Source organism: Lolium perenne, unplaced genomic scaffold, assembly GCF_019359855.2.
Source record: "Lolium perenne isolate Kyuss_39 unplaced genomic scaffold, Kyuss_2.0 unplaced96, whole genome shotgun sequence".
NCBI classification, from domain to species: domain Eukaryota; kingdom Viridiplantae; phylum Streptophyta; class Magnoliopsida; order Poales; family Poaceae; genus Lolium; species Lolium perenne.
This window is the reverse complement of record NW_027249054.1, coordinates 79,598-95,308: the sequence shown is the minus strand read 5'-3', so window position 1 is coordinate 95,308 and position 15,711 is coordinate 79,598. Positions and strand designations below refer to the sequence as shown.

General features: G+C 43.0%; 2 protein-coding genes across 2 annotated transcripts in view; both read left to right on the top strand.

Annotated features, from left to right (window-relative positions):
* Positions 1-8,203, top strand: part of LOC127322783 (uncharacterized) — a 43,907-nt gene extending 35,704 nt beyond the window's left edge. Inside the window, exons 6-7 of the mRNA XM_071824859.1 lie at positions 7,505-7,570; positions 7,687-8,203. Of these exons, the coding sequence (XP_071680960.1) occupies positions 7,505-7,570; positions 7,687-7,712 (92 nt within the window). The 3' untranslated portion in view covers positions 7,713-8,203. The remainder of the gene's footprint in view (positions 1-7,504; positions 7,571-7,686) is intronic.
* Positions 8,204-10,893: 2,690 nt separating this feature from the next.
* Positions 10,894-13,716, top strand: LOC127322787 (uncharacterized). Its single transcript, XM_071824862.1, has 5 exons — positions 10,894-11,966; positions 12,055-12,088; positions 12,316-12,392; positions 13,277-13,350; positions 13,513-13,716. Exons 1-5 carry the CDS (start codon positions 11,898-11,900, stop codon positions 13,619-13,621), a joined length of 363 nt encoding a protein of 120 aa, XP_071680963.1. The 5' UTR covers positions 10,894-11,897; the 3' UTR covers positions 13,622-13,716.
* Positions 13,717-15,711: the final 1,995 nt, after the last annotated feature.

Genomic DNA, 15,711 nt, shown 5'->3' with positions numbered 1-15,711 from the left:
CTTTAAAAATATAAACTTGGCAAATGGAGACGAGTAGAACATCGGTACAAGTAAAACTACATTTTTTTTTTATTGGATACCATCTAGTTTGGCCATTTAGGTTAGAGAAATATTTGCACGTTAGGATTTTCTTCTTTAACTTTGATGCAATTTCTTTTCTCAAGTAAAACTAAATGCATGCAATTCTCAAGAACAACATTTATTTATTAAACAAGGTTGGGATGTTACAACTCTACCCCCCTTACAAGAATCTCGTCCTCGAGATTCCTAGATTTTAGAAAAGAAGGAAGGGTACTCAGATCGTAAATGATCTTCTCGTTCCCAGGTTGCTTCTTGCTCAGAATGATTAGACCACTGAACTTTTAGGAACTTGATGTTCTGACGTCGAGTTTTACGCTCGGCTTCATCAAGGATACAAACAGGATGTTCTCGATAAGTCAGATCCTCTTGGAGGTCAAGAGTCTCGTGATCAACACCACGGATAGGATCTTTGAAGCAACGCTTGAGTTGGGACACATGAAAGACATCATGAACTTCAGGAAAGTTGGAAGGTAACTCCAACTTGTAAGAAACATTACCACGCTTGGCAAGGACGCGGAAAGGACCAGCATAGCGAGGTGCTAGTTTGCCTTTGATACCGAAGCGACGGACACCCTTGAGAGGAGTGACCCGAAGATAAGCTTGATCACCAATTTCATACTTCACTTCTTGATGATGGCGATCATAGTAGCTCTTTTGACGTGACTGAGCAGTTTTCAGACGCTCTCGAATGATGCGAACTTGATCTTCTGCTTCATTGATTATATCTGGTCCAAAGAACTTTCTTTCTCCAGTTTCGGACCAGTTCAAAGGAGTTCTACACCTTCTGCCATACAAAGCTTCAAAAGGTGCCATGCCCAGGCTAGATTGGAAGCTGTTGTTATAGGTGAACTCGGCAAATGGAAGGCACTTTTCCCAATTTTTACCGAAGGATATAACACAGGCCCTGAGCATGTCTTCAAGAATTTGATTCACTCTTTCGGTTTGACCACCGGTTTGAGGATGATAGGCTGTGCTGAAGGAGAGACGAGTTCCCATAGCTTGTTGAAAGCTAGACCAGAACTTTGAGGTGAAAAGACTTCCACGATCAGAGATGATCTTCTTAGGAACACCATGAAGAGTGACTATCCGTGAGATATATAGATCTGCTAGTTGACTAGCTTTTATGTCTTCTCGGATAGGAAGGAAGTGAGCAACCTTGGATAGACGGTCAATGACTACCCATATAGCATCTCTTCCATTTTTGGTCTTGGGGAGACCGGTAATGAAATCCATGCCAATTTCATCCCATTTCCACTCTGGAATTGATAGAGGTTGGAGAGTGCCAGCAGGTCTTTGATGTTCAGCTTTTACGCGACGACAAACGTCACATTCAGCAACAAACTTAGCGATCTCTTGCTTCATCCCGGACCACCAGAATCTTTGGCGAAGATCCCGATACATCTTGGTACCACCAGGATGGATGGAGAGGGGTGATTCATGAGCTTCTTTAAGGATTAGCTCTTTGAGATCTGATTTATCCGGCACGACTAGACGCTTACCGAAGTAAACGGTACCTTGATCATCGATGGAGAAACATTTAGCAACTCCGCTAGCAATGTTCTTCTTGATCTCGGTAATGCCAGAATCTTGCTTCTGAGCCTTATTGATCTGGTCTTCAAGAGAGGGCTTCACCTCTAGATTAGCAAGGTATCCACTAGGAACAATCTCAAGGTTGAGTTTTGCAAGTTCCTCATAGAGAGAAGGTTGCGCTTGTTTAACCATCAGATTGTTGCAATAGGACTTCCGACTTAGCGCATCAGCAACGACATTGGCTTTGCCGGGTTTATAGTTGAGACCCAAGTCATAATCTTTTATGACTTCTAGCCATCTTCTCTGTCTGTTATTCAGATCCGGCTGGGTGAAAAGATACTTCAGACTTTGATGATCTGAGTACAACTCGCAACGATTACCATAAAGGTAAGGTCGCCATTGCTTAAGAGCATGGATCACAGCTGCAAGCTCGAGATCATGAATAGGATAATTGAGCTCATGTGGTTTCAACTGTCGAGAGGCATAGGCCACCACATGGCCATCTTGCATCAACACACATCCGAGCCCTTGGAGAGAGGCATCGCAATAGACAACGAAGTCTTTGCTTGTGTCCGGAAGGATGAGCACAGGAGCAGTAGTCAGCTTGGTTTTCAAAACCTGGAAACTCTCTTCAGCCTTTTCTGACCATTCGAACTTCTTGTCTTTCTTGAGAAGATCAGTCATTGGCTTGGCAATCTTGGAGAAATTTTCAATGAATCGGCGGTAATAACCCGCCAGACCGAGAAAACTCCGAACCTCCTTAGCTGACTTAGGTGTCTTCCAGTCAAGAACGGCTTGAACTTTATCTGGAATGACTGCAACACCTTTTTCAGAGATAACATGACCAAGGAATATGAGCTCTTTTAACCAGAACTCACATTTGGAGAATTTGGCGTAGAGACGGTGCTCACGAAGTTTAGTTAGCACCAGACGGAGATGTTCCTCATGTTCATCTTCAGTTTTGGAGTAGATCAGAATATCGTCGATGTAGACCACGACGAACTTGTCAAGATACTCCATGAAAACAGAGTTCATGAGCCGCATAAAAGTGGCAGGAGCATTTGTGAGGCCAAAGGACATGACAGTGTTCTCGTAAAGACCATAATGAGTTGTGAACGCTGTCTTAGGAATGTCCTCCTTGCGGATTTTGATTTGATGGTAACCTGATCTCAAATCCATCTTTGAGAAGATCAGAGACCGACAACTGATCAAAAAGATCATTGATTATAGGAAGAGGGTATTTGTTCTTGATGGTCACTGCGTTGAGCGGACGGTAATCAACAACCAGCCGTGGAATGTTGGTATCTCTCTTCTTGACAAAGAGGGCAGGGCAACCCCAGGAAGAAGTACTGGGTTGTATGAACTTCTTCTCTTCCAACTCCTCTAACTGCTTCTTCAGTTCAACCAACTCTTCCGGAGGCATACGATATGGTCTCCGGGAAACAGGAGCAGTTCCAGGAACCAACTCAATGACAAAGTCCACACTTCGATCAGGTGGCATGCCAGGTAACTCTTCAGGAAAGACATCTGGAAAGTCACGGACCACCCAGACATCGGAGATTTCTGGTTTAGGTAGAGCTTCAATGGCATATAACTCGGCTTCAGGGGTAAACCTTGCCGATGGAGGTATTGCGGATGGAGCCCAGTACAGAACACTTTTGCCGGAAAGATTGGTTAGTACAACAGACCTAGCTGCGCAATCAATGACAGCCTTATGCTTTACTAGCCAATCCATGCCCAAGATGATATCAATGTCAGTTGACTTGAGGGCAATGAGAGAGGTGGGGAACCACACTGGCCCTATACTGATTATAACCTCAGGGGTAATCCAGATAGTTTGCCAATGAGAACCAGGAGTTGTGATCTCTAGAGGGGAGGGCATTGTCTCAAAGGGTATATCATGATTTCGTGCAAACTCTTGAGATATGAATGTATGCGATGCTCCAGAATCAAACAGAACTGTAGCTAGGATTGAGTTTATATAGAGCGTACCCATTAGGACGCTTGGATCCTCTTCAGCCTCATCAGCAGAGACATGGGTCAGACGGGCACGACCAGAGGAATATTTGTCATCCTTCTTGGGCTGAGAATATCCACGACCAGCTGGCTTATGGGGGCACTCCTTTGAGTAGTGGCCAGGCTGACCACAAGAGTAGCAGGCACCACTAGGCACAGTACCCATGGCAGGACGATAGCTTGAGCCACCAGAGGGTGGCTTAGAGTTATTGCCAGAAGACCTTGGTGCATAGGGAGCACGAGGTACAAGATCGTAAGGGATCCAGACTCGGCGCTTCTTGTTGTGAGAGGAAGACGCACGAGAATCACCTTCTTCACGCTTCTTGGATTTTTCCATATCCTTCCTCCCGTTCTCCATCAGAAGAGCACGGTTATGCAGGTCTTGGAATGACTGGAAGGTGAAAGGCAGCATCTCATAACGAAGCTCAGGGTTAAGTCCTTTGCGGAACAGATCTTGCTTATCAGCATCATCAACCACATCACGGGGTGCATAGCGAGACAGCTGAGTGAACTCACGTCCATATGTCTCCACATCCAGCTTGCCCTGAGAAAAGTCCAGGAACTCCCTCCTTTTGATGTCCATGACAGTCTTTGGGATATAGGCTGCACGGAAAGCTGTGACAAACTCCTCCCAGGTAACATCATGTCCTGGCGCTTGAAGAGCTAGAAAACCTTCCCACCAAGAACCAGCGGCACCTTCTAACTGGTAGGTGGCGAAGTTCACGCGTTCACCTGGTGGAACATGAAGAGCGTTGAAATTGCGTTCGATGGTGCGAAGCCAATCATCAGCATCAAGAGGCTCCTTGGGGTGGGTGAAGACAGGAGGCAGTGCACGGATGAAGTCCCCAAGTGTGACACAGTTGTCGGGACGACGCTCTGTGTTTTGAGCTACACGCTCCAGGAGTTGTTCATTCCTCAGGCGGTTGGTCTCAATGTTGTTAAGAACCTGCGCCATTGTGGGAGGTGGCGGCAGTTCCGGTTCAGCATTGTTTTGTCCACGTCGGTTACGACCACGACCACGACCAGCCATCCTGAAGAGAAAGACAAAGATCATGAGAAACAGATTCCTTGGAAAGAATTGAACGGAATGATAACATTCACTGAATAGAAGGAACAAGATTCAGATCAACTGATGTAACTTTAGGAACACTGAGTTAAGCAACCAAGTACGGAGTACTTTTAGAGAAAACAACCCAAACCCGTAGATCCTATAAGTTTGGAAATAACAGGGTAGAGGTAAAACCTTTTTCAATCAAAACAAGGTAAGATGACTCAGCATTGGAATGACACTAGATAAGAAGTAAAAAGAATCCTATTCAGATTTTTTGCAAACGCTTTTAGGTTTCAAATAGTTTTCAAAACTACTAGACTCAACATCGACCAGTCGAAAGGGTTTCCTATAGGCAGTCCTGCTCTGATACCAAAACCTGTCGCGACCCCGGAGGTCAGGGCTAGACAAACCCAGATATCACATCTGGCATAAGCCTAACCTAGATCTCTAGGGCCTACAGGGTGAGAATCGGTAACACAACAGTGACTCTACGACTCAAAGCAAATATATTACAACTCTTAGCAGAGTTAAGATCCAAATTTATTACACGCAGAGGTCACTGACCACAATTCAACAAGCAACGGAAAGCAAATTATGTTATCTAGATAACAAGACTGCAAAGGGCCTAAGAGGCCATAACATAAGGCGACGTCCCAGCCCATAAGTCTCAGGCTGCCGCCTGAGGAACTCCGAACTACTCGTCGACGTCGAGGTAGAAGCCACCATCAGTTGGGAGAACTTCCTCTGAAACAAAGCATGCAAGGCTGAGTACAGGGACTCAGCAAGACTTAGTACAACCTGTTAGCAAAGCGGGTATGCGAGGCTTTATGTGGAGCTTATTTTGCGGAAAGCCAGTTTTCCTTTGTAAACAGGAGGGAGCAGAAGCTCGTCTATTCAGACCATTTTCAAAAGGGGTAAGAGAGCGATATCAACTCTAGCTCTAAGATCATCATGTTGAATCCACCGAATCTTCATCATCACCTGAACCTATCACCTAGGATCACCCCCTCGACACCCTGAGAAGGGATCCTTATCACACATTGACATCAAGTTTTACGATTAGGTTCAAGTTGTCTATGATCACAGAATCCATCACCAAGTCGTCCATAACCGTGGACACGGCTTTTCGAAAAGATTTACCCTGCAGGGGTGTACAACTTTACCCACACGCGCCGACCGACTCTTAGTGCCACTAGTATAACACACTTCCTTGGTGTGCTGGCAGAGGGTGGTCGACCAAAACCTTTCTCTTACTTCGCCTATTCCATGAGTCAAACTAACTGGGGAGCTCCGTCATCGTAGGTAGCCATTCTCCGAGGCGGTCCCGGTCATTATGCGCAGGGGATCCAGTTCAATGCCTCCAGCATCCTTCACCCTAGCCACGCCCTGTATGATGCACTTTGAAAACCTTTTTCCACCTTTCCCCATGCGTATGGCAAATGGAACTCGCAAACTAATTGACTCATGGGTAAGCTAGGTAAGTTCGGGCCAAGGGGTTCCCATGGGCCCCGTGTGGCTGTACGCTCAGTCTTGGTTCCGAAGGCGAGAACTCAGGTCCTAGTATCGGCGAGAACGAGTCAAATCACCACATCCCCATGTGGCGGCCCATCCAAGCCTTTAGCATGTTTATTAACATCATCACTGATCTTACCACGTCATCCTGTCAAACTAGGTTCATTCGTAGCTCTGATTCATCAACCGGATGGATCAGACTTCAACAGCTAAGCATGGCTAAGCATAACACATATACGGCTCTAGCGATGCGAACAAGCTCAGACCTAGTTTTGCTGGGAGCGGTGGATCAGTAACTCTGGGCTACAAGGATGGAATATGCACACATAGGATATCTAGAACTGTCGATAAAACATATTTGAAGCGGATGCAATATGTAAGAACCAGAAATAAAGCATTTCGAAACCATATATGAACCAGGTTAGGGCTTGCCTTGTCCCTCGTTGTTCTGGTGCTGCTCTTCGGCGGCGTTGATCTCAAGCTCGCGTTCAGTCCCTATCGATAAGAGCCAAATACCGGAAAGGAAGAGCACAATCAAGACATGGCATAATGCAATGCGCATACAATATGATGACATGATATTTTAATGTTTCCAAAGTATATTTAGGGCAAGATGACCAAATTAAATGGAGTTGAAATGCTCAAGACATAGCAGTCCAATAAACCCCATATTTAAAGAAAGGGTTCAGAATGTTCTCCTATTAAAACAGTATTGCAATTGTCGTAAATATGCATGATTTTAACATAAATAGATAGATATTCTTTTTATGAACATTTTGGTATCTTATTTGCGTTTTTCTGATTTTATATGAATTATTTATGATTTTTATAAGTTCAGACAACTCTGAAAAGGGAAAAACTGCTGATACGAAATTACTTTGTTAAACTCCCTGAACACATCTCTCGAATTTTGTTAGCAAGCACTGGGTTTAGAAGTTGAGTACTGAAGCTTTTAAACTGAAAACAGGGGCACAACTAGTTCAAACATTCGGCCAACCTGATGGTTTCCTGTGATGTATCTTTTCTCTTAGAAACCTGAACAGGGGCAGTGAACTACAACTATTACTCTGAGCTCTAAATTCATATTCCAACTGGTTGTTGAAATTCGAATTGAGATGGTTCAGTCTAAAACTGATTCAGAAACGTGCAAGTATAGGAATGGATTAATCTTAGTACACCACTAATAGAGAGTAGCTATTGGAAGGATTCATTTACTTAACAGTATATCAAACTGCAAGAACTGGTGCTACTTTCCCTGTCTCTTAAAACTGTATGTGTTTGCTGAAGCTCTCTCTATTTTGCTGGACATTACAGGAATACTCGTTGCTTTGGGTCTAGTTAACGGTTTCTATCAAGATCAACTCCAGAGAATACCTAAAGGTAGTTAAATCGTGGAACAAACGATGCTGCAGGAATATTTCTAAGAACAGGCCCTCTCATGTGTTAGAAGATCTGAAGATTCCCTCTTCTTACTTTACCAACTATTTCACCTCCAGGAAACAATTCATCACAAAAGAAGTAGGAACCGATTTTAATCAAAAGAACAAATACTGGCGGCCTCCCAACCAGGTTGTACCTGTACTCAAGATGCAGAAAAAATAGATTGAAGATAGCTGGGTCTTTCCTTCTTCTCTCTTTCCTTGCCTCCCCTGATGCTTTCTTCTTCTAGTCCAGCGACTGGTCCGCTGGCAGGCCGACCTTCTCCTCCCTGGAAATCTCTGCTCCCTCAACTAAACTAGTTCCTCTCCAAGCTAGGTCACAGCCATGGCGCTGGTTCTTGGCTTGTTCCGTCGGAGGCGAATCGATGGATAAGGATAGTCTGTAGTTTGTTATGTACTAGGCTGGGGAGTAGGAGTACCAAATGTTCACGACACTTGAAGTCAAGTGCGCACTGGATATTTAGATGGTAGGTACTGTAGCAGATGTATATCAATCCGTAGGCTGCTAGGTGTTTAGCTCTAGCTACAGATTATATGTAAACTGAACTAGATATTCTAGAGTTTGCCTTTTTAATTTGAACAAAGTAAATTTAAATACTTGCCTCTTTAAAAATATAAACTTGGCAAATGGAGACGAGTAGAACATCGGTACAAGTAAAACTACATTTTTTTTTTATTGGATACCATCTAGTTTGGCCAGTTAGGTTAGAGAAATATTTGCACGTTAGGATTTTCTTCTTTAACTTTGATGCAATTTCTTTTCTCAAGTAAAACTAAATGCATGCAATTCTCAAGAACAACATTTATTTATTAAACAAGGTTGGGATGTTACATAGAGTACCATGTCTGGTGTGATGATTGCTTGTAGTTCCTCGTGTGTTGCCTTGAGTGTTTTTATCTGTTTGTTGTGTGCATGATTGTCTTGATCCTTCGGTTTGAAAAACACCCTCGGTGTGATAACCTAGCTTAGACAGCCTCCCTAAGATGTTTTTACCCTCATCAACCACGCCGTTAGAATACTAACTGCTAGTTACTGGATAAGTTAACTCTGTAACCATCGATTCTCAACCGTCGGAGAAACTAACCCAGACCCCTATCCACACCGACTACTTTCAAGATCAGCTGGAGCATCTCTACTACGCCAAGAAAGCAGAAGCCCCTACCTTCAAGAGTGACTGCACCTCTGCGAGAAGACATACTAATTTGGACTAACCTTGGAGCATAACCGCACTAACCTCGAGCATATCTTCTTGAAACCACCCTCTAACACGTCGTCTAACAAGCTGAGGGAACAATAGCATCAAAGCCAAGCTGCATCACCTGGTTCATCCGCTCCTCATCAAGTGAAGCTCCTGAAGATACCTCAAGACTCAAGATTAGGTGTAGTTTAACCGCACACTTCTCAACTGGTACAAGTCAGCACCAACTCTCAAGCTCAAGATTGTCTCCGACGACCTTCGTTGCTACTTCATATGGACACAACCAGGCGCTTCATCGACTTACTAACTTACCGCACGTTATAAGGTTTAGTAAACACCGTGAGTGCCTTTTGAAGCCGTGGTCTACATTTCTCCCCCAAAGATTCTTCAACTAAATACGGAAGATCGACAACTTCTTCAGAAGCCCCAGACAGAACTACAAGGCAGAAGCTCTGAGTTTTTCCGAGAACCCGGTGAAAAATCTTAAGGGTGGAAGACTTCGTCTTCCACTATAAATTGGAGCTAACCCTAACATTTTTAACCTTTCTAAAAACACCGTCGAGAACTTGGGATGCATTTACTGCCCTTGAAGTCGTGGACTACACAACGTCCTCTGAAGATGTTCGACTCAAGACGAGATATCAATGACTTCTCCAAAAAGCGCCGACAAGACCCGTGGCCGAAGCTTAGAGTTTTTAAACCTCCCCGGTGAACAATTTTAAGGGTGGAAGACTTCGTCTTCCACTAAAAATTTAAGCTAACTCTAAAAAGTTTTTAACCCTGCTCAAGTACCATTGGGTGCACTAACCCTCCCACAGTCTTGAACCTCTGCTAGGATCGTGAAGAAGCTACAGATCCAACACCTGCATGGAGTAGTCAACCCTTCACGAAGCTTTCCCTCGGAAGAAATCTAACATGTCTCTCAGAAGCCGAAGTTGCGACCCTCTCAACAACGGCACGCCGACAGAGGAATGGAGTCTAACTTTCGTTAAGCTTTACAACCCCTCCAGTTCTACGCTCAGTAATCTCGGGACGAGATTATTTTAAGGGTGGAAGATCTGTAACACCCCAACTTTTGCAACCTTGATTAGTTGTCCTTATTTCAAAAATCAGGGGGAACAAAAACTTTTTCTTTAGACTAATTAAGACGAATTGCCTTGATCTCTTCGTTAAGATGAATTTCTTTGATCTGTTGGTAGATGTATTATCTTGTTTTGCTTGTTGAGTTTTGACTTGAGTTACCTCAAAGAACAACACCTCTAGTGGTTAAACAAGCAACTCACCAAATAAAACACATGTGTGGCTTAGGAAGAATTATTTTCCTTCGTACTACATCAAATACTCTCTCCTGATGACAACATGAGTGTGCCATCTTGATTTTTCTCTTTGTTGTACAAGATAGCTCAATCATCCTTAATTCAAAACTTGGGATCGTCTACCCCTAGTTACATCCCTCTCTTATACCCACTCATCCTTGTTGGTTTTGAGGCCATGACGACCATCTGTGTCGACAGGCTTAAAATGTCCAGACTTTGGCAATTGATCTCATCTCGTGCAATACCCTCTTCAACCTCCATGTCTTGCATGTCTCGTACTATCCTTGCAACTCATATATTCAACTTGATCTGGTATCCTATCCAATGTTTCAGCACCAGATCACTTCTTCCTCTTTTACCTCTTGTTTTTTTTCATCCAAGTTATCTTCACAAAAACCAAGAGTGGGAATGATGGATACATTTTGTAGCCACCATCTACCCTTGAGAACACTCCTCCCTAAATTAGTTTCCCTCCTAAAAAATCCTAATGTTTTCCTTCTCTGGTTTTGATCACAAAACTACTTCTAGTTTTATTAAAACTTTTCAAGATATTTCTTCAAAGAAAACAAAGAACTGAAATGGGTTTTCTTTCTCATCCCATTACTACCAAGTACTGATTTCTAAAACATTATTTTCTATCTTGCCTTCTTTTTAACAAAAGGCTTGTTTATGGTACCTACACCATTTCTTGTTTTCCTCTTGATTATTTTACATTTTAGAAAAACTCTACTTTACTTGAGAGAGTAAGTAGAATATTTTGAACTTCCATGTTCCAACTAGTTTCCTCTCAACATTTTCAAATTCCATTCCACTTGAGTTCATTCTCAATTGTCCCTACACAATTGAGGTGTTCCATATACCTTTGAAATAAATCCTTCTCAAATGACAACTCTTGCACACCTTGTGTTCATCTACCACAACCCATTCCTCTATGGCATACCACCTTCACCACCACCACCTTCCTCTCACATTGACTTTCTTTGCCAACCTTGTTACAAGCTTGCCATGCTTATTATCCTACCACTCTTTCATATGAGGACTTGGCTCAAGATATGAGCCGGCCACCCCCATGCAATATTGCATGAGGTCACATCATCCCTCTCTCTTTTTCATCTTGTGTTGAGTTGTTCAAGTCTAAAATCTTGTGGAGGTCATCTCCAAGATGGCATGCACATGAAACCTTGTACATCAACATCACCATTATCTTCTTGGCACAAAGCCATCATGCAACAAATACCATCATGGTATATTTTACCATCACAATCTTCCTCCATCTCTATATCTCTCACATTGTTCACTTGTGTTTGGCAAGAATGGAGCCGGCCAAAATGTGTATGCATGGCAATTTCGGCCAGCCATGCCTCTCCATTTTTCTTCCTCTACAAGACTTGCCTCCCACCTAACCCAATCACTAAATGGGCAGCCACCCACCTTAGCCAATCAAAAAAAGGAGGCAGCCACCATCCTCCCTCTATTTAAAGAGCTTGGCCGGCCACTCCCTCCTCCTTTGCCTCATTTCTTTTCACTTCCCACTCCTTTCTTCACTCCCACACACTCTCCTCCTCCCCTCCCCACGAAATATTGCTCCCCCAAGGCTTCATGGCCGGCCATGGCCATGGAAAGAGCTCCAAGATGAAGTCCCCTCCTCCCTCAAGCTCCTCCTCACCATGAGAGCCTCCCTCTCCTTCTTCTCCCCAACCCTAGATGGTTTTCTCTCCTCTTCTTCTTCCTCCCTTGCTAAGATTGGATCTTGATGCAGGTGCATGTTGGTCCAAGCATGGAGAAGCTTGAGCTATCCTCAGATCTGAAGTTCTTGAGCAAAGTTCGTCCAAATCCCTGCAGTAATTTCTGCTATCTTGCTGTTTCAGATTCTGTACGATTTTGTAAAATCCGCCAAATCTCGTGGGCAGATCCAAATCGAGTGGTTCAAAGTTCTGCAGATAGGTATTGAAAATATCTACAACTTGGCATTGGTCTCATCCTCAAATTCGTTACGGATTTTGCATGGTAAATAAAGTTCTGCAAACATGTAGAATCACTGTTTGTTAGATTTCTCCCGTTTTACCAAACCTTTTTGAGCAAACTAAACTGTGGGTGAAAGCCCTCTCCAATACCTTCATTTTGGCTGTGGTTTCACTTCGATTGACCTCTTAAACTGAAATGGCTCACAGATCAATATCTGGTCAGATCTGACTTTGTCGAATTAAACCAGGAGCTTGGGGAAGAATTTTTGAATGAAACCAACTGGGTAAGAACCACCTATTCAAGACCTTTCAGATGCAGCAGACCTCATATTTTTATGATTTGTGTATGATTTTTGATGAATTAAACTATTTCTGTATGTTCTGCAGACATGGCTGTTAGCTTTTAATTCATCAAAAATCCATTTTTGAACCTAATTGAGTGATTCCAATTCTGTAGGATTACTGAATGTTTTCTTAATCATCTCCAATAAGTTTCAAACCTTTAGCTATTCTGCAACTCCATAGTTAAAGCAAATGGTGAAAACATGCAGTAAACTTGTCAATCCATTTGTGAGAGTTTCAGAAATAATTTGAACCCAAATCCAATTGTGTTTGCATCTCTGTTTAATTACCTTTCAAATGCAAGTAGCCTCATATTTTTAGGATTTTTCTACGATTTATGGCTTACAGATCGTTTTTTCTGTACAGTCAGATTCAAGGAAATTCCTAAAATTGTATGTTTAATGTTTTTGGGTGATTCCAATTGGGTTAGTCTTGTATTAGTACTAGCTATATAGGAAAAATAGTATTAGTCTCTGTTCATACATATTTGTTGCTGTTAGTAATGTTTATGCGTGACATGCATTGTTGAAGCAAAACTTTTCGGTTTATTTAAAACCCTTGACCAACTCTTTTATTTAGAACTGGGCAACCTTTGTTTTATGCTTGCAAAACAAAACCTCTGCAACTCAACTTTAGCCCTATTGTTTTGCTTAAGTTTTCAAATGATGTGGAATGTGGTTTGCTTCCTATTTTGGATGTTGTGTTATGTGAGCAAACTAAGTTAGGAAAACTGTTTTCTACTTTTCCAAAAATGTTTGAAAATGTTTTGTGAATGTATTTGATGTCAAACTAATGCTCTTGTCCTCTTTATGATGTTATCTACCAGGGGATACTTAGTTGTGCCATGGTGATACCTAGAGAGGCAATTGCTAAGTCGTGGCACTCTCATACCTTTAATAGGTAAATAAATGGGGTTTTCTTTTAGTTGCTTTGTAGTATCTATAAGTCTTTTGTATGTTAGCCCTTAGTAAAGTGGTTAGCTATTGATTGATGAATGTTGCATGCTTGTTATGTTTGGAGCAATGTGATTTATTGTGTTCCTTTTATATTTTCCGGTGATAGATGCGAACAATTTCGGAGGAGAAGAAGAAGAAGTGGAATCAGACAAGGATTTTATTTGTACTGTGGGAATTCTTATTTGATGGAGTTGAAGAAGTCCAGGGACAAATAAGCCAAGGCAAGCCATCTTTTGATCTCTGATATGATGTCTCTTTGGATGTCATCTTGTGCTATCAATAGCATCTTGGTTCTATGTGTGATGATCTCCATATTGTTGTCATCTATGCTTGGATGCAAGCATGGTACCTCTAGTAGTTTTATCTTGTCAAGGTCTTGGTAATTGGTTGGGTGTATGGTATCATGGCCATTGCTATCCAACTTGTTTTCTATATTTAGCTTGAATATGTTCCACCTCGGGACAAGATTCATACTACATCCCTTCTAGTGTAGATGTATCAATACCATGTTTTTGGTGTATTCTCAAATTGTGATGAGTATGCCTGATTCCCTTAATGGTGTTGGTGTTGGTCAATTCTCATCCCTATCTATTGATTGGGTTAGATAGCACCACAAATCTGAAAGTATATTTTCCTCTTGTGTTGTCATAATACATGCTTAGCTCAAGCAAGTATGATCCACTCCAATACCTCTTTTTCATACCCTCAATGGCGTGATGACCCTCATCTCGGCCATAGTGTTGTATTAGTTCAACTCATGAAACTTTAGTTTGGGAACCCCTCAAGGTTTACCTTGTTGTAAATGTTTATGAAAACCTTGGGTGAGGCAATCTTACCAAAGTGTATGGTTTATGAAAGGAACGGATCTTGACAAAGATGGTTGGAAAGAGGAAAGTGTGTGTGACTTGGGTTTTTGAGAAAAATGACACATGGTTCTTTGTATTCGCCCGGAACAATTAACCCGCGAAACCACACTACTCCAACGTGGGCACGGGGCTTAGCTTGACGTTTGTTCTTCTTAGCATGAGGCACCGCACAACTATACAAGGGTACAGTTACCCCCGAGTCCGGGTTGTCATAGTTGGAGACAATCGTATAACGGGAGGCCTTCGGGGCTGACCCGTCCGGAAGACACTATGGGTCTCCTGGCTTGGCGGTGGAGCCACGCTCAAGAGGAGGTGAGCTGCCACGGTGCCGGGGAGGTACATACTCCATAGGGTAGGACCTCTTGCTAAGTTGAATGGGCGAAAGGCTTCGACTGATTATCCGAGACCCGCATACTTTCGTATGGCGAACCGGGGATGATCCCGGCGGATTTATCCGATCTTGTGGGGAAAGTGCGCACACTCTGCAGAGTTAAAACTATTCGAATAGCCGCGTCCGCGGTCATGGACGGTTGGGATGGCCGTTACCAAGCTGTGTCGAGTTTTGGTTTTGAAAATGATTTCCAAAGGAAATGCGTGTGTTGGAAGTACCGGAAGGGTACGGGAAAGATGTTGTGCCGACCATGTGGACATGGTCGAGGAAAATGAAACACAAGTGGGTGACCCTTCCTAGTGTTTCATGTAGAGGAACTCTTCTTTAGCAAAGATATAGAGATGTCATAGGACTTACCTAGTATCCCCATCAATTGAGATGGCGGTATGCTACCTCTTCTGTAACAAAGATATAGAGATGTCATAGGACTTTCTTAGTGTTCCCTTCAACTGTGATGTGGGATGCTATATCCACAAGAGAAACTGATTCTCTTTCACATGCTATATCCACAAGAGAAACTGATTCTCTTTCACATGCTATATCCACCAGAGAAACTATTCTTCCTCTCTTGTCTTCTTTAGTTAGAATTGTTATCACCTTCTTGATGGTTTGCGAGTACAATTCAAATGTACTCACGCTTTGTCCCTGGCTATTTACTTGGCCAGACTTGAAGGAGTTCGACAGATGAAGAAGGAGTTGGCGACGTCTATGCGAGCTAGGAACGTCTTCCCGCCCGCCTGTTCGTAGGGTTATGGCAGATGACTTGGGTACTGCGCTGCTGAAGTGATGATGCTACTCTGATGTTTAGTTAGGCCCTTCGAGGCTATTATGTAAGCATCGGTCATGTGACCATGTTGTAATTTTCTTATTCCGCTTTGTAATGGATGGTGTAATTTGATATTAGTTCGGTTATGTGTTCACGGCACACTGATCATGGGAACGTGAACGGTATACATAACAGGGTATTTCGGACTGCTAGTCCGGGGTCCCCACATTATGCATCTTAGTATGGGTTCCCTCTGAACACACGTCATAGGGGTTACGCTTG

Coding starts and splice junctions, on each gene's coding strand:
- LOC127322787 (XM_071824862.1), top strand. CDS start 11,898: ATGCAGGTGCATGTTGGTCCAAGCATGGAGAAGCTTGAGCTATCCTCA. Junction 11,967..12,054: donor ATCTGAAGTTCTTGAGCAAA/GTTCGTCCAAAT, acceptor TCTCGTGGGCAG/ATCCAAATCGAGTGGTTCAA. Junction 13,351..13,512: donor CACTCTCATACCTTTAATAG/GTAAATAAATGG, acceptor TTCCGGTGATAG/ATGCGAACAATTTCGGAGGA.